We start from the raw sequence: 24,412 nt of genomic DNA on the forward strand, positions 1-24,412 counted from the left end.
TAACAGAATGAATCAAACACCATTACCCTATGTAAATGTATGATTATACAAATGGTATGCCTTTACTTCATGTACAAACAGAAACAACATGTATCCAATTTTTTTACTATAAAAATAAATTTAAGAAAAATGTATCAAGGCTCCTGCTTTTCCTGCTCTCCTTCCCCTCTTCTTCTCCTCCTCCTCCTTTCGCTTCTCTCCCCGCTCCTCCTCTTCCAAGAGGTGAGCAACTTTTGTCCACCACACCATTCCACCAAGATGCGCTGCCTCAACTCAACCCAAAGCAATGGAGTTACCAGAGCATGGATTGAACTTCTGCTGTAGGGAAGAAAGATCACAGATTATTCATGTGGAGATTGCATCTAACTGTACGATAGCGTCCGACCACTAGAGGACATGCTCTCTCTAGCAACTTAGAATTGAAGGACCTGCTCATACTTCCTGGGGAAGGGAAAGATTTAAAAAGAGAAATGAAGACTGTCGGTGTGATTCGGCATGAATTTTATCTGGAGCAGGCAATCAGCTTCATGATGGGCTTCCTCGATAACTGAAAAAATGAAAGTGCTTGGAATAGGAGGACCTGGTACATGGTTCGTATTTATCCACTGTAGAAACCCTATAATAATTTCCAGCAAAGACCATCTGTTTCTCCTGTGTGTGCCACAACTACACAGAATACAGTTGAGTGAAAGAACAGGTTGACCACCATTTTTGGATCTCATGTATAAAATGTTTTGAGGAAGGGATGACACGGATTTTCTGAAGAAAGCAGAAGGGCTCTTCTCAATATGGCTTCAGAAATCACTTATGCTGAAGTGAGGTTCAAAAATGAACTGAAATCCTCAGGTACCAATCCAGATTCTCCTGCAGCTCCCAAAGAGAACACTACTCCTCACAAAAGTAATCTCAGTTTTCCCAAGTTGCTTCTTGGATCATTGCTGATATTTGCCCTGCTGTTGGCAATCTTATTCTTTGTTGCTTTTATCAGCACTGTGTTAGAAGAGTCCAGAAAGAGTCGCAATCCCTGTTCTCAAGAAAAGAGAATAATAAAATGAACCAGTGCTAGCAGGGTGCAGTGGCACATGCCTGTAGCAATTGCAACTACTCAAGATGCTGAGGCCAGTCTGAGCAACATACTGAGACCTCCATCTGAAAAAAAAAAAAAAAAAAAAAAAAAGAAAAAGAAAAAGAAAGAACCAGTGAACTAGTGAACCATGCTTGCAATATTGAATGGGAAATGTTGCGCAGGTTAAGAAGTGAGCACAGAATGCTGAGTTTTCTTTAAAAAATACTCTCAGCTACTTGAAGAAAAGAAATATACAATTTCTATGAAGAACCCTATTTACACAAATTTGGAGTGTGTAAAAAACAATTGGACCACGGAAGGAAAATTCTGGAGTTGTTGCCCGAAGAATTGGAAATCATTTAGTTCCAGTTGCTACTTTATTTCTACTGATGCAAAATCTTGGAATGAGTCAGGAGAACTGTTCTAGCATGGAGTCTCATCTAGTGGTGATCAACAGCAAGGAAGAGCAGGATTTCATCACTCAGAATATAGATACAAATGCTGCTTATTATGTGGAGCTGTCAGATCCAGAGGGTCAAGGACACTGACAGTGGGTTGATCAGACACCATACAACCAAAGTGCCACATTCTGGCATCCAGGTGAGCCCAGTTATGGTGGAGAGCATTGCGTTATTCTAAATTATTGTAGAGAGCTTACACAATGGGGCTGAAATGATAATACTTGTAATACATTTCAAAGATTAGTTTGTGACATGATGAAGATCTACTTACGAATCAAACACTTTTTATGGATGCGTTGTTGGATTCACATTCATTATTCTAGAGATAATAAGTTCTTGTTCATATGAAAGACATTCCATAGACTTTTAGGTATGTGGTCAACTATTCCACTTTTGAGAAAACTTTACAAATATTTGTTTATTCATTCATTTGCTAATTCATAAAATGAGCATTTTCCATGTACCAGAGAGGACACTGGAGACCTCTGTTTTACACACATAAAAAGCATTTTGAGCTTGTTCTCTAATTTGTCTGATTACTGATGGTTTATTTACTGATATAAATCTTATGATGTGGTTTGTCCACTTATCTGTTTTTCCTTTTTCCCCCTTTGATTATATTGATGTATAACTTAAATAATTATAGTTTTTAAAAAATGTATCAAAAATAGTGCTTTTCTAGAATTGTGGGGGTTTCACTGCAATTTATTAGCAAAATTAATAGTCTTCCACTAAATCTTGAAAATGATCACTTATGTTCTTTATCTACAGGAGGCCCTCAGCTCCTCTGCCCTCTACTTCTGGAAAGTGGGACTGCTTTGACTGGTCCTGACAGTGCCAAGACCTTCCTTCCTTTCTTGGGCTTAGATAAGTTCATCACCCTTGGAAGCATGGATGCTCATTATTCCTTCTCCTAAATCCTTCAGGTATGCTGGGTATACCTGAGATTATCAGGGCTCACGTCCTGAGGAGAACCAAGCAAGTGATTTTGTGGGTGGAGGGACTACTAGATAAGGGAAAGGAGGTGAGCTTTCACTGTAAGAGTTTAAACATTCAACTGGGGGCATCATCACCAAACTTGTAATCCTAGGAGGTTGAGACCCTGTCTCAAAAACAAACAAATAAAAGAAGGGCTGGGAGTATAGCTGGGGGGTCCAAGCCCCAGTACTGGAAGAAAAAAAGAATTTAAACATTCAGAAAGACATATACAACAAATACTATAAATAGCTATCTGCCACCTCTTTTTAGCATGCTATTACTTTACCATATTTGATTTAAAATTTTTTTTAGTTATAGATGGACACAGTACCTTTATTTATTTTTATGTGGTGCTAAGGATGGATGCCATCCTTATGCATGCCAGGTGAACACTCTTCCACTGAGCTACAACCCCAGCCTGCCATATTTGATTGTGTGTGTGTGTGTTAGGTACTGGGGATTGAACTCAGGGGTATTCAACCACTGAGCCACATCCCCAGCCCTATTTTGTATTTTATTTAGAGAAGGGTCTCACTCAGTTGCTTAGCACCTTGCTTTTGCTGAGGCTGGCTTTGAACTCTTGATCCTCCTGCTTCAGTCTCCCAAGTAGCTGGAATTTTAGGCCTGCAGCACCATGCCCAGCATATTTGATTTTTTAAAGAAATAAAATGTAATAGTTTAAGCCACCCTTTACTTCTTCCTCCATCTCCCTCCTTCAATCTCCAGAGAAAACCACTCACCTGAAGCTGATATTTTATTATTTTTCTACTTTTACTTTGTATCAATAAAAATAGGTATTCTGGATTTTAAAAAGCTTTGTTACACTGTATGTATTTCTCTACAACAACTATCTTTCAATATTTTGGCCTTGTTAATGTAAGTAAATTCAGTTCAACTATTCATTAAATATTTGATTATTTCCTGTGCTGGGGATACAGCACCAGAAGAAAATAAAAAAGACACCAAAAGTTGGCACTCTGTATCAGTGAGCTGTTTACTTGCTACTTGTGAACTTTAGCTATGTTAAGCGTCAGTAAAGCTTTGCTCCCCCCAAGTCCCCCACTTTCATGGAACTTACGTTCAAGAGAAAAAAACAAAATCACCAGGTAAAGTAGATAGCATGTGAAGTGGTGGTGTGTGTAGGGAAGAAATACAGCCAGGAGGCGAGCTGAGGTGTGCCTTAGAGCGTGTCTGCTATTTTGATAGGGTGGTCAAGGAAGGGCTCTTTGCTGAGAAAATGCTTGAGCAAAGATCTAGAGGGGAGGAGGAAGAGCCAATGTGAAGGTGCTGAAGTGGAAGGTGGCTGGGCATGTGTAGGTTGCTGCAGGGAACCGGCGGGCCTGGGGCAGCACCATCAAGAAGGGAGTGGTGAATAGACAGATGACATCCGGCAGCAGCAGTGCTGAGTGAGGCTTTTATTTAGATTTACTGAGTGAGTGAAGTGGAGGGCTATTAGAGCACTCTGAGCAGATCTTAGATTCTTACAATACTGTTCTAGCTGCTAAACTAACACAGCGAGAATGATGGAAGTAGGGAGACAGATTCAAGGGCTATCGCAAAAATCTGAGCCCGAGATGTTGGTGGATACTTGGGCTATGGTGGTAGCAGTAGAGAGAGAGAGAAATGGCCATTTTTTAAAATCCTGAAAATTAGCACACAGGTATTACTGTTGCTTGACTGTGGGCTGTGAACAAAATCAATCAACAACGGTTACCTGGTTTAGGGCCTGAGTAACTGGAGAGATGGATTTGCCTTTTCTCATATGGAAAGACCAAGTGAAGAACATGCTTATGGGGGAGGAGCGGGGAGATTGAATTCACCTTTGGACGTATCAAATTTGAAGCATGTTAAGACATTAAAAAAAAAGTGGAAATACAAAGTAGGCAGTTGGTTATTGTGAATATGAAATCATAGGATGGAGATATAAAATTTGAAGTTGTCATAAAATAGATCTTTAAAGTTATGAGACAGGATCACAGCCTCAATGTGGTGGCTGCAGAAAAAAGAAAACAGATCCAAAGGCTAAGCCTGAAAGGAATTCCCACATCTACAGCAATGACAGATAACTTGTGAGAAGTAATTGTCAATAAAGTATAAGGAAATCTAGGTATAAGTATAACCTGGAAGCCAAGTGAAAAACAGTCAGAATGAGATAAATGATGTTGAAAAGTCGAGAAGACCAAAAAAATACTACTGGATTTTGCCACATGGGCATCACTGTGACCTTTAACAAGAGCAGAAACAAAGAACCGACTGTAGTGGATGCAAAAAAGAATGGAAGAAGAACTGGAAACAATGAATGTTCCACACCTCTATTGAGAAACACTGCTATTAAGTGAAGAAAGAGATAGAGAGTATACTGTGTATATCTGAGAAAAAAACACACATTTTTATGCTGATGAACAAGATTTAGTAGAAAAGAAGTTTTAAAAAGACGAAGGAAAAAGAACAATTATAGGAATGGTGTTGTAGTTTAAGGATGGGTCTAATACACCAGAGGAGGAAATGGTCTCAACAAGAGAACAAAGTCAACTAGAGGATCAGCAAGGAAGAGCACAAGGACAAGATGCACATGTAAGGAGTTCTCTTTTTTTCACATTATTTTTTATTAGAGCATTATAGTTATACATAGTAGTATTCATTTGGACAAAATCATACATGTATAGAATTTGATTTATTCTATCTCAGTCCCCATCTCCTCCACTTTTCCTTCACTTCTTCCCTCCCCTGTTCTCCCTTCCTCTACTCCACTGGTCTTCCTTTTACACATTTATTTTTATTTTTCATTTATTTTTGATGGGTGCTTGCCGGACTCAGAAAATGAAGGAGTTCTCTTTTGATTGCTTTTACTTTTTTCAGTTAACTAAGAAACAGGGTCACCAGCTGAGGGAGAAGTGGAGCTAAGTGTTGGAGGTTTGAGTAGAGAGAAGGTATAAAATGGCATCTGAGAGGGGGGATGATGATTAGGCTAGGGAAACAATGCAGGAAACTGGCAGACAGAAAACTGAGTGGGACTAATCATCATGGTTCTGTTTTTCTCCATTTGGCTGCATGGGTACAAGAGTAGAATAGGCAGAGCTAGATTTTTTGCTTTTTGCCAGATGCTTTGGTTCCTTCATTTAAATACTGTATTGAATAATAAGGCTATGCCACACTTTATGAACCCATTCACTTACTGACATTTCAAAATAAAGTAGGTGCCCATATTTTTACTGTTTCAAACAGCACTGCTGTGAACATACTTAGGCATGTTTCTTTGTGCTCATGGGAGAATTTCCTACAAGTGGAATTGCTGGGTCATGAAACGCTTAGCTTCAGTTTTACTGGATATTGCAAAATTACTCCCCAAAATGATTGTAACAATCTACTCTCTCACCAGTAGTATATGAGTTCTTAACTTTCCCCTGCCAGATTCCCAAATTTTTGCCACACTCAGTGGTATGAAATAGTGTCACATTTTAACCTTTCGACATTCTGATTTCAAGGTTGAGCATCTTTTTATTTATGAGCAAATCTGCTTTGTCTATCCCTACTCAACTGCTCACCCTATAGGACTATATTGAGTACCTACTATATGACTGGCATTGTGACAAGCAGGACAAAAAGCCTTCCTGGAATGCACAATCTAATACAAGAAAAAGAAAACCAAATAATCACAAACACAAACTGTGGTAACATAAAGGACATTCACAGTAATTTATGAAAATTTAATGAAGGAAGATCAATTTAGTTAAAATAGGAAAGTCAGCAAAAGCTTTCCTGAAGTGGCATTTACATTTTTACAGATGAGTAATTAACCAATTTTCTAAAAGCCCACTATCACTGTAAAGAACCGAGCATCGCTACCTAATAAACTCAGAAGTATTTCCTTACCTCTCATAAAAGGTGCTAGAATCTCTGGCAGCTATAATGCTTGCCTGGGGCCCTTCCACAGACACACAGGAGTGGGAGACCAGTTTTCTCCTGTCTGTTTTATGATTTTGAGACTATTCATCTTGCACTGCATACTGCTGCACGCAGCTTATTCTTGTCTGAGTCTCATAACAGCTGGCATACTGACTATAATACCATTCTGGATATTCTATTTGATCTAATTCTGGATATTTTCAGAATACAAAAAAGCTAGGGTACTTTAAAAGGTAAAAATGTTCCACATCATTATTTTAAAAACCAGTATCAAAACCAATCCAAATAAGGGACTTAAAAAGATCAAGACCCTGTGTATCAACATGAAAGACATTTATGATTTTTTTAAAGCATAATATAAGACTTTATCTATTGCATGGGTAAACATAAATACCTGACATATTAAGGATGTAGTTAGGAAGTTTAATTTATTGAAATAGTCAAGAAAAACATTCCAAAGTCCTTTGCCATTTTGTCTTTGCTCAGCCTCCAACCTAACCTTGTCACCAGATCTTTTATTCACTCATTCCCAGATGAATTATATGTACTCCCTAAATGTAACATCTGGAGATGTCAGAGTTTGGGGTTCAGAGCTTTACCTGTGGAGCCAGACAATCCTGGGCTTAGAGCCTGAATCTGCCTGGGCAGTACAACTGTGGGCAAGTTATTTACCTAACAAGGATATAATCCATGTATTAGGCTTATCTAATGTAAGCAACAGAAACAAAAAATTACCTTAAGCAAAAAAGAAGAATTGTTGGACTGATAATGGGGAGCTCATGGAATTCCAAAGGGCTTCAAAAATTGAGCTAGGTCTAAGGGACCCCAGGGAACAGAAACAAGAATACCTGAATGTCAGTTTCATCTTCTGCTACTACAGTAGACCTCTCATTGCTAATAAGAAATCAGGCTGTAGGAAGCTCTGGGCCTTCACCTTTCCAGGCTAGCAACTCAAAAATAGTTTCCTTGAGCCAGGCACGGTGGCACATGTCTATAATCCCAGTGACTCAGGAGGCTGAAGCAGGAGGGTTGCAAATTTAAGGCCAGTCTCAGCCACTCAGTAAGGCCCTCAGCAACTTAGCAAGATCTTGTCTCAAAATTAAAAAAAAAAAAAAAAAAAAAAGGTGGGGAAGAGGATGTAGTTCAGTGATCATGCACCCCTGGCTTCAATCCCCAGCACTTCCCCTCCCTCGCCAAAATAAAAAGTTTTCTTGGAAGTTCAACTTTCAAAAAATTCTAGCAAAGGATTCTGATTGGCTGTTTACCCCTAAAAATCAGGGCTAAATACTCTCATGCATATTTATCCCTGACCTAGAAATATCACAGAGCCCTGGGGCCACACTGACTTGTGTTCCTGTGGTCACTGAGCAGGGATTATTACAAGACAAGAAAGAAAAACACTGGGCAAAGACAAAGGCTGCCGCAGCACCCCTAACCAGGAGTTGTGAGGAGTAAATGAAATGATGGAAGTGAAGCACTTAGCACATTGTCTTTCACACAGTAAACATACATAAATGATAGCTACTATTAACTTACCAGGATGTGAAGAGTTTAGCAGTTAATCCCTTCTTCTTGACATGCCATCCTTTAATCTTAGACATGTTCTGAAAATTGAAAAAGACAAACTGACTCCATTCAACTCAGAAGGCTATTTATTGAAAGAATACAGTGATGTTACAAGGATTTGTTTCATGTAACCTTAAAAGGCTGGGTACTCATAAGTGCATGTGCATGACTGCTGGTACTAGGAAAGCCCTCTGCCCAATTAGTCACGTCTGTCCTGGGCTCCTTCCCCAGGGAGTCAATGAAGATGTGCTGAGAATCAGTGGTAGCTGGATTTAGACCTGTTCCACACATAAACCAGTGGTCTCTTCTGGGTCTTCTGGAACTAAGTTTTTATAAACTTCAGTAACAGTGAGGCAACACTGAATTGGTTATAATTCACAGGATTCCCTCCAAGCAGTGCTAGGGACCCCTTAGCAATCAGCAGCAAGTTTCTGACAGGCATCCTAATCACTTGGTCAGAGAGGATCTGAATTAATTATCCATCCTCAAACTATGTGTCAACACAAGCATGGCTGTGACATTGTGTGCGCTAAGCATGGAGTGTCGCAAACAAGGGGTTAGCCCCTTTGAAGGGCTAATATCTAGAAAAGGCAGATTTACTATGGACTGTCCTATCTGTCCTATCCATCTTGCTTTACAGGTGATGGACTCATTGGGCTTCACATACCACATTTCAACCCTCAGGCTTATCCCTAAAAAAAAAAAAGAATGTTCGAGAGCTACCTCATGCCATCCAGGATGAGAGAATGGTGTTGGGTCCTGCCATGTGGCACACAAAGAATCAAGTAGGAAGGGTTCACTATCAACACCACTCACTTCACGCCTCTGAGAATCATGATCAGGGCTGAGAAAACTTGCTGTCTTATGGAGAAGCAGCTCTTGTTGTGAAGGCATGGATGTCCACAGTTGCTTCCAAACTTGTCTGCACTACTGATGTTAACCAATGAAGGTTCTGGAGATTCTTTTCAGATCTTATGGGAGGCATGAGGTGCCACTAAGGGTCAGAGTGGGACACCTACATTTAATTTGAGCTTTGCGGATGGAGAAACACCATGAAGCTAAAACAAGCTATTTTTTTTTTTAAATGGCAAAATATTTCCTTTGCAAACACAATGAACCAAAACATGCTGTTTCTCTGAGTCAAAGACAGACTTTATGGCAAGGTATAACTGGACTTCTGTAAAGTAAAATTAATTTGGAAAAGATTATCCAAGTTTTGTGCTGTTTTCCCATAGATCTGCTCCAGGGAACTTGGGGCAGGACTTTTTCATGGGAGTGCACAATAAAAGGACTTAGTAGTTCTGTAACACTGGCATGTTAGCTGGAAGTATAACATAACTGGGAAAAGCAAAAGTCATCCACAGTTCAACTATTTAGTTTGTTAAAATTTTGGCTTGTAAACTTCCAATAGTTGCCTTAGGTAAGTTTGTGACAAATTTGCATATATTGCTGCCTCTTATGCTTTTAGGAATTTCAAAGTGTCCAACCAATCCATGGGTATCTATTTTAAATTTATTTTAAAGCCTTCTGGATTCCAGAATACCCTTTAACAATAGCAGTGCTTTGGGGCCAAAGATCCAGGAAACCCCATTCTCCAGTCAGCTTTGTCATTTTAGGATGTACCATACTGCACAAACCACCTCAAATCTTTGGCTTTCAGTCCTCTTCATCTGTACAATGAAGTGGTTGGGCTAATTATCTAATTCTTTAAGTGGTGAACTCCTGGAGGTGGAATTGGTATCCACAGTGAATTTCATGTAACAATTGCAGTTGAGTGTAACTGTCAAGCAATGTTTAAAATAAGTTTTGGTCATTATGGTAAGAGTTTTTTTTTTTTTTTTTAAAGGCTGTAAACAGTGGGAGTTACATGTCAAGCTGTCAACAATGGTGATCTGCATACTCATATTAAAAGCTTTATAAAGTCCAATATGTAGGAATATGATTTCCAAATGGCTATGTAGGTTGTTTGTAATTTTTATAAACACCTGCAATGAGATATAAGAATGTGACTTTTATTTTTTAAAAAATTCTGTCTAGTGCCAAGTTTTCTCCACACACAACATACAAACACACACATAATTACATTCTTGAACTTTCTCTCCAGTAAAAATTCTCAAATACCGAATTGGAACAGTATTTTAGCTTAAGCTTTCCATACATTCCTAAGTGTAGGATTCCTACAGTTTATTTCGTGTATGAATTCTCTGGTGCTTTGTAAGAGCTGAGCTTCGACTGAAGTTTTTCCCACATTCTTTACAAGCATAAGGTTTTTCTCCAGTGTGAATTCTCTGATGGTCATGCAGATTGGTTTTCTTTCGGAAGGCGCGCCCACATTCATTACATTCATAGGGTTTTTCTCCAGTATGAGTTCTCTCATGCTGAATAAGGGATGAACTTTGACTGAAGGCTTTTCCACAGTCAATACATTCGTAGGGTTTCTCTCCAGTGTGGGTTCTCTCATGCTGGGTAAGTGATGAGCGTCGACTGAAGGCTTCTCCACATTCATTACATTCATAGGGCTTCTCTCCAGTATGAATTCTGTGATGCTCTATGAAACTTGTACTTCTTTTGAAAGCTTTCCCACATACATTACATTGATAAGGTTTCTCTCCAGGATGGGAAACAGATTGTTGACTAAAGGCCTGCTCACAGTCATAGGGCTTTTCACCAGTGTGGATCCTCTGATGGTCAGTAAAATCTGTAATGTGACTGAAGTCTTCCCCACAGTCATTACAATGGTAGGATTTCATTTCGGTCAGTGGACTTTCATCTTGACTAAGAGATAAGCTGTGCTTGAAATCTACACTGTAGTTATTGCTTTGGTAAGGTTTGCCTCTCTTATGAATCCTCATATGCTTATAAAGAGATGGGCTCTGACCAAAAGCCCTCCCACATATGCTACATTCAAAAGGTTTCTCTCCAGTATGAGTCCTCTCATGCTGGACAAGGGAAGAACATCGACTAAAGGCCTTCCCACATTCCTTACACTGGAAGGGTTTCTCCCCACTATGCGTGACCTCGTGTTGAGTGAGGGATGTGCCATGCCTAAAGGACCTCCCACAGAGATTACAGCGATAGGGCTTTTCTCCAGTGTGAATTCTCTGGTGTTGAACAAGGGAGGAACTGCGCTGGAAGGCCTTCCCACAGAGACTACACTGATAGGGTTTCTCTCCAGTATGAGCGTTCTCATGCTGACCTAGGGATGAGCTATGCCTGAAGGCCTTTCCACACACATTGCACTCAAAGGGTTTCTCCCCAGTGTGAATTCTCTGATGCTCAGTAAGCTGTGTCTTCCAGAGGAAAGTTTTCCCACAGTCAGTACATTCATGGTGTTTCTTTCCAGAATAAATTCCCTGACCTGTGCCATTGGGGAAATTATCTTCTCCTTTATGAGTTTTCTCATGTTTAGTAAGTGATGATCTGTGGATAAAGGCTTTTCTACATTTATTACATTTATAGGGTTTCTTTTTTGCAAGGATATTGTTCTGATTAAGCAAGTCTGCATCATGTCCCAAATTGCTTCCAAGTGTTTCACATTCACTAGGCCTTATTCTTGAAGGACTGTTCAGTTGTGGACCCAGGTCTGTGTGCAATCTAGAGTCTTCACCAGATTTATTTTGTGCAAAACTTCCCTCTGGTATGATTTTCTTCTGGGTAGATACTTCTGGTCCCAGATGTCTCCTCCAGTTTTCCTGATGCCTCTCTAATTGGCTACGAATATCCCAGGTTTCTTCTAATGTGGCAGAGAAATCATCTGTGCTGTGGGATACTTCAGATATGCCCTGCTGTAGATTTGATGATTTGGCTTCAGGCTTGCTCTTCCAGTCTGAAAGAAATGCAAAGTGCAAAAGTTCCCCCAATTCTTCCTGTTAAAACCAATCACTATAGTAGGAATGAGGAAATTAAAGAAATAAATTATACATGATTGTGTTTTGAAATCTGTCTTGAAGGCTGTGGTGAAGACCCAAAATGAGGGAGGGAAGAATGATGAGAGGTGACAGTGAAGCCTACAGATCTAGAATGTGTGGTGAGTCAGAGAATTAGGAAAGCGCATGTAGGTAGGTTTGTGAATGAACAAAGGAATAAGTAAGAGTGTAGCATAGATGCAAATGGAATAGGATCACAGTCCATCTTGTAGGATCCTGGATGCTTTACATGCTTCCTGTCCATTTTTCAAATGACCACAAAATCTACCCTCCTACTACATTCATTTCATAGTTCTTTTCAAGTCACCTCTGAGGTTCCAGGTCTCCAAACATTGCAGAGAAAATCTTCAGTCTATGACTTATTTTCAGAATCTCTGACATACCTGGAGATCAAGACCTATAATCTACAAATGGAGAAAAAGTAGGATTTCAGGAGGCAATTTTTTTTTTTTTTTTTTTTTTTGGTACTAGGGATTGGACTAGGGGCCTTAACCACTGAGCCACATCCCCAGCTCATTTTTATGTTTTATTTAGAGACAGGATCTCACTGAATTGCTTAGGAACTTGCTAAATTGCTGAAGCTGGCTTTGAACTCATGAACCTCCTGCCTCAGTCTCCTGAGCTACTGGGATTGCAGGCATGTGCCACTGAACCTGGCAGCAAATCATCTTTGTCTTTACCACTGGGACTGTTGTTTTAGTGTAGAACTCTGACTCTACATTAATCACCTCTCTTGACCAAAAACGATTTATTTCAGTCTGCTTCATAAATGGATCTCTAAGACTGTTTTTACTTCAGAATACCAATACCAGAGAATTAATTAATTTCTAGGTTCTAGAAAGGTAACCTTTTAAAACTAAGGGAAGGAAGCTCTCTGCCCTTATAAATGGGAATTTGATGAATACATTTGTCAAAAACATCTGGAAGATACAAATAAGAGGTACACATTTCATTGTACGTAACATTTTCTTAAAAAGAGAAAACTAAAAAAAACTCTTAACAATATGCATCCTGAATTGTATAGAGATAAAATGTACTCATGCCTGCAACTTCCTTGGAGGTGCATCAAAAAGTGGATTGATAGATAGATGAACAGATATATGATAAAGAAAATATTAAAAATTGTAAAGGACAACAAATATGATAATCTTGGTGGTAGGTATATGGTGTTCACTGTACATTTTTTCAACTTTTCAATATATTTGAAACTCTTCACAATGAAATGTTGAGAAGGGGGAAAAAAAAAAAAACTAAGGGCCCTTAAACCCCAAATTCTTTACTCTTCAAGAATCAATTCTAAACTCTCTCTCTCTTTTTTTTTTTTTTTGTGGTGCTGGGGATTGAACCCAGGGCCTTGTGTGTGTGAGGCAAGCACTCTACCAACTGAGCTATATCCCCAGCCCAATTCTAAACTCTTAAGGGCTGAGAATGCTTTGTATTTTTTTTAGAATCCTTCTCAATGGGGCACTCAAGAAAGCTTACTGAAATGATGGAATGAGAAAGTTCTTTTCCTAGCCAGATTCCATAACAGTCAATCAGATAGATAGAATATACAGAAATATAATCAAACTGAGTTTGCACAGTGGAGATGACAGAACTTGTATTTGTGACCAGGGAAGAAATAAATATATTAATATATTTTAGGTTTTATTTGATTCTGAACTCAAAGAATAGATGGCTTTGGGTAGGCAGAATGTACTACCTAATGAGGGAAAATATGTATTTACAAGGAACACTAACAGAATTTCAACCTAAGGGGAGTTTGTTTTCATAGGAACAGAAAGGTAATTCTGGGAGATATGATAGGGAAACTTTAAATCAAGGAAACTTCTGTTTCCCTATGATGAGGTACAGTGAATAACAGGAAGGTTTTGTCAGAGGTGAAAGATTTATGAAGATAACATATTAAAATCCAGTATGGTTGATAAACTGATGAACAGTTAAATAAAGTGTGGTATATCAATACAATGAAATATTACTCAGCAGGAAAAAGAAATGAGGTACTCTTACAGGCTGCAACATGAATCAACCTTGAAAACACGGTGCCAAGTGAAAAGCCAGTCATGTTATGAATCTCTTTATACAAAATGTCCAGCATATGAAAATCCATACAGACAGAAAGCAGATCAATGGTTTCCAGGGGCTGGGAGGAGTGGGGAGTGGGCTCTGAGTGGGAATTTCTGGAGTGATGAGTTTTTTGAGGGTGATGAGAACATTTTGATGTTTTGCATAATACAGGGTACAACACAGTGGTGATGTTAACATGGCTCTCTGAATACACACACACGCAAACACTGACCTGTATGCTTTCAAGGGCGACTCTTATAGTATGGGAATTATATCTTGATAAAGCAATTAATCCAGCATGGATTATAAAAAGACAGTGAGAATTTCTACCTGAGAATTATAGTACACTATCTAAGCCCAGGGCATAGTTTAGGATGCCACCAGTAGATGTTAAAAGACAGGAAAATTTAAGATGTTTCACAAATGAGGAAAATAACCTGGGTTGAAAGAAAAAAGACAAAACTGATTATAGTGTCTGGCCTGAAGGATCAGAAAACCCAGTGGTTTCTAAGAGGCAAGGCAAAAACAAGTAATAGGCAAAGTAGCCAAATGTGCTGTCTAGGGATGAAAGATGATGAAAGATGATACGAGCTCCAGGAGATTTCTAAGTGAAGGTCCTGTGAGAAGTAAAAACATGACCAGGGTTCAAGTGAGGAGGATTTTGGGTCCACAGCATAGAATAAAGGGCTGTAACTACCGGAAAGGCAGGCAACTTTTTAGAGAGGTCACAGAGAGGGAAAGCAGAGGAGGCAGTAGGGCAGATTCCTACATGGCTTCACTTTGGGGGAAAAGCCAAAGACCCTGCTATAGTATGGATGTTACGTGTCCTCTGAAGGCCCGTGTATTAAAGGCTTGGTCCCCAGGGTAGAGCTATTGGGAGGTGGTAGAACCTTTATGAGGTGGGACCCAACGGGAGGTCCTTAGGTCTCTGGGTACAAGTCCTTGAAGGAGATCCTGAGACCCTAGCCTCCTCCTCTTTCCCTTTTGCTTCCTGGCTGATGAAGTGAGTGGTTTTGCTTGGTCAAACACTCCTGCCATGATGTGATGCCTGCCACAGACTAAAAAGCAACAGGGCTAATCAATCATGAAGTGGAACCTCTAAACCTGAGTCAAAATAAACCTTTTCTCTTTAAGTCAGTCACCCTAGACATTTCATTATAGTGACAGAAAGCTGACTACCATAGACTTAAAACCCAGAAGCCCCCAACAAGCCCGGAGATTGGGAAAGAATGTACTAGAGGGATATGGAGAGAGGCAATGAATTCAACCAGCATAAATATGGGATGGAAGGAAGACAGTGTTGCTCCTAAGACAGGTGTTTCAGGAGTGTGGCCATGGAAAGGAGTCTAGAAGCAGGTTATAAAGGAAGAATCAAGGCTGGTGTATTTCCTACAAGTCCACAGCATCCAAAAGTGAAAGCAGCAAGACAAAAGAAGGATGAGATACAAAGTTCAATTCATGTTTGAATGAGTAAGAAAAGGGATCTCTATATAATGAATGGAGTCTGAGAACACCCAAGGAGAATATAATCCAACAAGCAGAGGCAGGATAGGCAGAGATGGTATTTCTGAGCTAGAGCAAAAGGTTACTTTAAGAGAAGAAAAAGGGGTACCATTTTCTCTTACAACCTACTTACAGGAGTGGTATCCCATTGAAGAAGAGAGATATGCAGAGATGTCACTGAGAAGATGGCTTCAGCTTCCTCTGCAGGTCTGGGAGGCTCCTAGCCTGCTGATGGTGCCCCCTCCCTAAGCTGTGCCACTGTCTGCACAGGTGTAATTCTTACTCATTTACCTGAACAGAAAGGTCTTTGGATTTCTCCCTCTGATATCCATGGCTCTTCTCCTTGCTCCAATTTGAAGATCACTTCTGGCTTGGAAACTTGATACCCTGCTCATGGGTAAATACACAAGATTTGGGTGTTTGTGCAAGTAGACAAAGAACCCTCCTATAAGTCAGTACTAGTCCTTGATCCTCAGGAACTCTGAAGGAAAAAAAGGTGCAACTTAGGGAGCCATGCAATCAAAGTGCTTATCTCCAGTTCTGCAAAATAAAGACTTTCCACCTAAAGGGAAGAGCAAAACCCTAGAAAGGTAGGTCCCAAAGACATGAACAAGCACTGGACACTTGGACACCCTGCTCACAGTTACCTAGGCTATGAGCATCACACCCTTAGCAACTGAGAAAGTAAAGACCCGCCAACAGGAGGGACGCCGAGGAAAGTGTTTCTTACCAAGAGAAACCAGGTGGCTGTAGTTCTCCAGCATCACCTCCCTGTATAAGCTCCTCTGAGCAGGGTCCACGTGGTACCATTCTTCACGGGTGAAGTCCACAGCCACATCTTTGAATGTCACTGATTCCTGCAAGATTGCATTCCTGCTCAACTAGGGATCAACCCCACAAATGTTCCCATGGCAATACTGGGAACATACTGTGGGACTTACTAGAAGCAGTGATCATGTGTTTGCAATATTGGGTTATATATGCTAATCAAATATATAACACTGTAAGGGACCTAATATAGCTGTCAAGAAATTCAAAAGGGGCAATTTGTCTTGTAACCCTACATCCCTATTTAGTTATCTTCTTATTTTCCTTCCAAGCCAAGCCTGTTTATAGAATCACTGATTCCTTTTGGCCTAGTTCGTTCCTTTATTACAAAATTCAAATATGGTGGGGAGTAAAAAATGGCAGCCCTCTTTCACCCCCATAACTAATGCATCCCACCTTGCTTCCCAGAAACAATCACTCTTAACAGTTTGATATATAAATTTAAGAGTCTCTTGTCCACATTTAACACACATACATACAGAAGTCATGTTTTATGAAACACTTCATATTGTTCTATAACTTGCATTTTACATTTGACTATGTATTTTGGAGATCTTTCCATACTAGTATATATAATTTCACCTTATTACTTTGAACCATTCTAGCACTCTGTAATATAGCTATTTCACTAAAACCAATAGCATCACACTGTATTAAGAATAAAATCTGGGGGCTGGGGATATAGCTCAGTTGGTAGAGTGCTTGCCTTGCATGCACAAGGCCCTGGGTTCAATCCTCAGCACCACAAAAAAAAAAAAAAAAAAAAAAAAAAAAGAAAATCCAAACTCTGCTATTATGCACTAGGCTGTAGCTATGCTGATCTTGCTGTCCTTAACTACATCAAGCTTATATATTGAGTGTAAAATACACACCAGATTTCAAAGACTTGGTGCCAAAAAAAGTTAACTACCTTATTAGTAATTTAAAAATATTGATAACACACAGAAATGATAATATTCTGGATATATTGGGTTATATAATATGTATTACTAAAATTAATTTCATCTGTTATTTTTTACATTTTGAAAACTGGTAAATTAAAATTACTACACACATATAGCTCCTGTTTTCTTTTGGACAATGTTGTTCTAGATATTCTAAATCTCCACCTCAGTCCATCCTTTTCCAGGCTACTGATTCAACTTTCTCTCAGGCGTTGCCTCTGCCATCACCTCATGTTTCTGCCAAGTGTCCTCTGCCCTGATAATACATTCTCTTTTGTGTCACCTTGCCTTTGTACATCCTATTCTGATCATAATGTACCTTCTTCCCTAAGCTATATGGCAAAAATTCCCAGACATCATTCCAAACCCAGTTCAATCTTCCCTTCCTGTATAGAGTTTTTCCAGAACTTCCAACCTCTATGCCTTCTTCCAGCATTTGGTCCACCTCTCCATTTCAGAACTATGGCCATCTATTCACATTTTTTTCCCTGAAGAATTTCTCAAGACTCCATTTCAGTATCACCACCATCAAGCATGTAGAAATTGAACAGAATTACCTGGGCAACTTTTCTAAATTGTCTGAGGCCCTGCCAAGCATCTTTTACAAGTTCCTTAGGTGGCAGGGGATGGTGGTGTATGCCTGTAATCCCAGTGACTTGGGAGGCTGAGGCAGGAGGATAGCAAATTCAAGGCCAGCCTCAGAAACTTAGCAAGGCCCTCAGCAACTTAGTGAGACCCTATCTAAAAATAAAAAAGAGCAAAAGGGCTGAGAAAGTAGCTCAGTGGTAAAGAGCACCTGGGTTAAATTGCCAGTTTAAAAAAAAAAAAAAAGAAAAAGAAAGAAGAAGAATTAGAAAAAGTTCCTTATGTGGTTCACAATAAAAGAGCATCAGTGAAATCAGTGAAGATTTACTGAACACACCTTTGGCCAGGCACTGAGCTCGGTCATTGTGCGTACCCTCTTGCTACATTTCCTCACTGAAACCTTATCACCACCCCTCAGGAAGCAGGTACCATTTCCTGACTGGTTCTGAAGTGTGACTCTGGTTAAGAACCACTGCCTGGAACACAGCAGGCACTCCACAAGTGTCTGCTGAGCAAATGCATAGTCTTATTTTTTTTGGTACCAGGGATTGAACCTAGGGGTGCTTAATCACTAAACTACATCTCCAGCCCTTTTTAATGTTTTATTTAGAGACAGTCTCACTGAGTTGCTTAGGGCCTTGCTAAGTTGCTGAGGCTGGCTTTGAACTGTGATCCTCCTGCCTCAGCTCCTGAGCTGCTGGGATTACAGGTGTGTGCCACTGTGCCCAGCTCTATGTAATTCTTATTGAAGAGAGACAAGGAGTTCTTTTGAGGATAAAAAAAAAAAAAATACATGGGTTAATGAATGAAATTCTTAAGATTATAAAAATCAGTAAGCAAGCAGAAAATCAGTAGTATCCTCCCTGTAAAACTCCTGGAACTCAATGTTTTATAGGTAAATTATTTCAAAATACAGGAGATGAAAAGCAATCAGGATGTTTCTGCAAATAAAGGTTAAGCATGACTCCAAAACCTGGTGACGAGATCTCTAGTTCTCTGAGGGCTATTTCACTTAAGAATACAGATGAACATTTTTTTCCAATGCATTTTAAAAGAATTATCTACTGTAACCAAATGAGATTTTATCCCAGTATTATTTATAATATTGAGAGACAATTTAAATGTCCTAAAAGAAATGGCTATATAACTTTTAGTACATTCATGCAAAACAATGTAATACAGCCATTAAAGCTGATAAAAAGGATAAATCCTCATAAAAATGAAATAATTTTTTATTTTATTCTTTTTCAGTAGCAGGAATTGAACCCAGGGCACTTAACCACTGAGCCACATTCCCAGCCTCCCTCACACCTTTTTTTCCAACAAGGTCTCCCTAAGCCACATAGGGCTTTGCTAAGTTGCCAAGTCAGGCTTCGAACTTGCAATCCTTCTGTCTCAGTTACTCTAGCTACTGGAATTACAGGTGTAAGCCACGGTGTCTGGCTGAAATAAAAATTTTAAAGGTAATAATTGAATTTTTTAAAGGAAAAAATATAAAGAGAAAAAAGAAGGAAATTCATCAAAACAAATACAGAGGCACTAAAGAAGAAGGATCACAAATGACTCTTTCTACTAATACATTATTGTACTGAGATTAATATTCAGAATATATAGAGAATACCTAACATTCAACAAAAAACCAAACAACCCAATTAAAAAATGAGCAAAGGAGAGCTGGGTGTGGTGGAAGCCTGCAGTCCCAGTTATTTGAGAGGCTGAAGGAGGAGGATCACCTTCGAAGCCAGCCTGGGCAACTTCAACAAGACACTGACTCAAAATAAAAAGGGCTGAAGATATAGCTTACTGCTAAAGCACTTGCCTACCATGTGCCAAGCCCTGGGTTCAATCCCCGGTACCATGAAAAAAAAAAAAAAAAGAAAAGAAAAGAAAAGAAAAGAAAGAAAAAAAGGCAAAAAACTTTAATAAACATTTTTCCAAAGAGGATATGCAAATGGTCAATGAGCATAGGAAAAGATGCTCAACATCATTAATCATTAGAGATGTAAATCAAAACTATAATGCAGAAAGCATAAAACTGCTACTGGGGGTTAGAGGTCTATGTTTGTTCATTATACCCACCTGTCTCAAGATTACTCTGAAGTAAGCAGTAGAAAGGAGTCAAATGGCCCTGCCCTTCAGGAGCTCAAAGCCTGTACAAAGATCAGTGGGGGAAACACACCACTCTATAGCATGTAAGAACAGTACCATGTGGGTGTGCACAGCTAGCTGCTCTAGGAGAACACAGGGGCATACCTCACTCCAGGGAAGGGAGGGTGTATTTGAGCTGAGGCTTAAAGACATGCCCACCTCTTAGCTCAGAAAAGCTGCGAAACGGGATCTCTGGGCAGAAGCTCAAACATTCTTGACCACAAATCATCCTAACCTGATTCAAGAAGTGACTTGGCTTCCCCTGATGGCCCAGGAGCATCTTGTCTTGAGTTTGGGTGACATGGACCAGGTTTTCCTGGGTCTGTTCATCTGGATGATCTAACCACAGAGCTCTTAGGATCTGGAGTCAGTAGAGACCAGTCTCTGATCCTTCTCCATTAAAGTAGAACACCAAGAACCTTCCATCATTTCTTACTTTTTTTTTTTTTTTGGCGGTGCTGGGGATCGAACCCAGGGCCTTATGCTTGCAAGGCAAGCACTCTACCAACTGAGCTTTCTCCCCAGCCCCATTTCTTACTGTTTTGGTGAATGGAAAATACCCTTTTACTTTCCCTAACTAAAAATGCAGTATATGCATAAAGAAGGTGAGCACGGGTGCAGTGTTTACATTGATGAAAGTACCCACATTCTACATGCTACCAATTCTAAGAGCATCCCGCTGCTTCCATCTCTGCTCCCATTCCCTCCCACTTCAGCTGGAGGCACTTTAGCTATTGTTAACCTATTAGGACACCTTTCCAGCAGAGCTCCCAACTTTTAAACTCTCTCTGATTCATCAATCATGGCAATCTTTAAAGTCATACTAGATCCCTACCTAAAATCAGTTCCAGCTATACTGGCCTCCTCACTGCTCCCTGAATATACAGACACATCCTGGGTTAGGCTCTTCCATTTACCCACTGCGCTCTTCCCCCAGACATCTGCATCCTCGACTCCCTCACCTCCTTTAAATCTGCTCAGATGTTATCTCAGGAAGGATAAGATTTACCTTAGCCTTACTATTTAAAACTGTACCCTTGCTGGGCATGCTGGCACATGCCTGTAATCCTAGCCACTTGGGAGGCTGAGGCAGGAGGATGACAAATTCAAGGCCAGCCTTAGAAACTCCACAAGATACTGTGTCAAAATAAAAAATAAAAAGGCTGGGGATATACCTCAGTGGTTAAGCACCCAAGTTCAATCCCCAGGACTGCCCCCCTCCAAAAAAATCTGTACTCCTATCACAAGGCGCCTACCTTCCCACTCACTCCCTCTTCCTTTCTCTTTTTCCTATGAAACAATTCTAGAATACTGTAAAATGTACTTACTGAATTCTTCCTTCTCACTCCCCTTTCTAGAATATAAGCTCCATGAGAGCAGTCCTTTGTAATTTTGTTCGCTAAAGTATCCCAAATGCCTAGACAAATGTCCTGACACATTACAGGGGCTCATGGACTTATCCACTGAATGAATGAATGAATGAATGAATGAATGAATGAATGAATGAATGGGTTATAAGGCCAAAAAGAAAAAAGCACAAGCTCCTTTCTATGACACACTCGCTGCCTGCAGCCCACACCTGCTGTCACAGAGGACAATGGTGTCATGAATATGCCCTCTCAACTCCCCTGACACACAGGTCAGTCAGCTGTACTCTTACCCCCCCTTGTTTTCACCTGCTTAGACTCTATTCCTATTCATAGGCGGCACTTCCCCTCACTCCTTCCCACAGGCAGAATTTCTTATCTCCCCGCTGAATTCGCAGCAGCCTCTGGACCTCTGCAACAACAGGGGACACCACCTCTCTTGTGCTATCCTTCTGCGGGAGACTGTCTACCCCCACTAATTTTACTAATAAGTAGTCACATGACTCAATCACTCATCTTTGCACTCCCCTGAGGGCTGTGTGCAGAGAAGGAGAACCACTGATGAAAGAAAGTTTCTGCCTAAAGAGCCCACTGTAGGGCCACTGTTCCGTTCTGTGGCTCATCTCCAGTCATGGCCTGCCGACTGAGATAACTCAAGAGACCATCATAAATTCCAGGAAAATGTAACTGAGCTAGAGTGCTTGGGGAGTATAGCTCGAAAAGTAAAGTTCAAAGAGGCTCTAAAATTCACTGCTCAGAACACACATCCACCCTCACCATTAAAAAGGCAACCCTTCTACAGTATTGATAATTTGTCATTTGTAGGTTGAATAATATCTGAAAATAAGGAAGAGGATCTGTAACTGGAAGAGGATCTGTTACTGTCCTTAAAATATATCATTTATATTAACAATGCTTAATAGACATCCATTCCGGCTTAATGACAACCACTTGTTTCCTTAAAGATGAAAATGCTCCTTGGCAGGAGTAACTGTTACTATGAAATCAGTTTTTCCTAAATTGTTGTTACTCACTTTTTAATTAGTAGTTGACTTATTTATTTCATGAAATCTATTATTTCATGCTGTATTTGATTCATTAAGACTGTCATATTAAAAACCTTGAGTGCAGTCTCTGTTCTTAGTGTTCCAACTTCCCTTCTCAGTAAATGCAAAACATTTAGGATTCTAAAAAAAGAAAAAGCAACCCTCCTTCAGAAAGAGCCATCTCCCCAGATGAAATATTAAGCTATCCTAAGTCTCAGCTACTGAGGAAACACTATGTAAAGGTGATGACAAGTGATTGCTCAAACTGCATAACTATATCTAGTATTGTTACCTGTCTTACTCCATAAGGTTCACGCCTATAAAACAAAATTGTCATAAGCAGTAAAAGAAACACACAGGTGTTATATATACTTTGAGTGCTTAATTTGTGGCAAACTTTTTTTTTGTAAACGGCTTTTAAAGGACATTAGTAGTTGGTACTTTTATCTGGACTGATCGTGACTGACTCATACACCAACTATAATTTATAATTTTTCCTTAATTCTAAAGAGTGTGGATTAAAAGATCCAGATAACATCTGGATATATTTTTCACAGATATACTCTATGTAAATCAATGGATAATCTTAGAATTGTTATGCTACTAGAAAATGCACCCTGTGTCACAGAACAAATGGGTTCACAAATCAGCCTCACATTAATTAAGGCAAAGGCTGGACATCTGGAGATGCGTGTGTGCACTATTATACCTTTGTTAAAGCAGAAAGGCCATTAAAAAGCTCGGGACTTGTTAGCTCTGGTGGTTTGTATTTTCTTTTGTTGTTTTTGATCTTGCCCAAGAAAGCCCATCACCAGCCTCTTTCTAGGCATATTTCATCAGGTTTCTTCGGCCCCTTAAGTGCTTCTGGATCAGAAGCTGGGGCTCCTCTCTCTTTTCACTCACTGACAGTCACTTCCTCTTCTACAGTTTTCTATCTTGTCACCCACCCTCTCCATTCCGCATTGACACGCGTCCAAAGAACTGGCACAGTGCTCAAGACTTCCCAACACATCCAGCCTTAACTCCTCTCACAAGATTGCACCGCCCTGGTCCCCTCTAATCCACAGTGCCGCCAGACTTTTGGGACTCCCTCCCCACCGGCTCTGGACATCTAGGGATTTCGCGTGCCTGAGGCAATTGAACCAGGAATGGGCGTCTCTAGAACAATGACCGTTCCAAAAGCGCCCCGGGGCATCTCTGGATAGGATGCCCCGGGCGGTTCGGAACTAGCGGCTCACCTGGGGCGCGGCCATCGGAGGCCTCGGGGCCATTCCTGCCTCTGCGGGGCGGGCTCCCGGACAGCGGCTGTAGAGAGAGGACAGCGCGCACTCACCGGGCTGCAACCGCGGGCCCCACCCTGCCCGCCCCGCCTCCGCCTGCGCCCCCCGCCACTTGTGCCCAGAGGGTGGGAAGGAGGGCGTATCCCGCCGGGGCCAGCCGCCTCCTGCCCCAAACTAAGGGCTTTGCAGCGTCTCGGACAACCCCCTCCAGCCACGCCCAGTCACACCCGCAGGATGGTGGGCGAGGCCCAAAGGACACCCCTCAAACCCGTGAGAAGTGCTGCGCCGACCCGCGCACTGCGAATCACTGCCTCCAGGGGCTCAGGACTTGCGACCTCAGGCCCACACAGGGCCTCAGGTCGGCCCCTTAAACCCCGCTGCAGGCTCTGAGCTCTCCAAGTCTTTTCTGCAGAAGGGTTAGCTGCCCAAAGCGGCCTCCGCCGCAACGGGGCTGGACAATGGCCGCAGCGGCGGGGCAGAGCCAGAAGTGCGCCTGCGCACCCGGAGCCTCGCTCCCGCACCCCCAGAGCCGCGGCGGGCACGCGAACTACACTTCCCAGAGGCACTCGCGCGCGGACCTCGCAGAGGCCGCCCCGAAGACTCCGCGCCCCCTAGTGGGCACCGCAGTGAGGGTGAGTGGGGCAGGATGTGTGGCTTGAGTGTTGTGTCGCTTTAGTGACTGAGCCTGATCTACACCAGGGGCGTGTTGTAGTAGCCGGATGCGGCTCTGTCGCCTGTAGA

At 41.0% G+C, this 24,412-nt stretch overlaps 1 protein-coding gene across 6 annotated transcripts in view; it reads right to left on the reverse strand.

Moving 5' to 3' along the window:
* ZFP90 (ZFP90 zinc finger protein) overlaps nt 1-24,169 on the reverse strand; it is a 36,861-nt gene extending 12,692 nt beyond the window's left edge. Inside the window, exons 1-6 of one of the 6 annotated variants that reach the window (XR_013760110.1) lie at nt 23,962-24,168; nt 23,630-23,696; nt 16,204-16,330; nt 15,765-15,860; nt 7,948-8,015; nt 5,117-5,552 (exon numbers count right to left, since the gene is read on the reverse strand). Coding sequence is in view for 4 of the 6 variants with exons in the window: in XM_079116870.1 (XP_078972996.1) it covers nt 10,155-11,803; nt 15,765-15,860; nt 16,204-16,330; nt 23,630-23,662 (1,905 nt within the window). In the remaining 2 variants the exon portion in view is untranslated. Of the gene's footprint in view, nt 1-5,116; nt 5,553-7,947; nt 8,016-9,770; nt 11,804-11,826; nt 12,308-15,764; nt 15,861-16,203; nt 16,331-23,629; nt 23,697-23,898 lie in introns of those variants that run through there. The other 5 variants (XR_013760109.1, XM_079116870.1, XM_079116872.1 and 2 more) reach the window with 5 other exon arrangements.
* Nucleotides 24,170-24,412: the final 243 nt, after the last annotated feature.

The sequence above is a fragment of the Sciurus vulgaris genome, assembly GCF_902686455.1.
Source record: "Sciurus vulgaris genome assembly, chromosome: 17".
Taxonomy (NCBI): domain Eukaryota; kingdom Metazoa; phylum Chordata; class Mammalia; order Rodentia; family Sciuridae; genus Sciurus; species Sciurus vulgaris.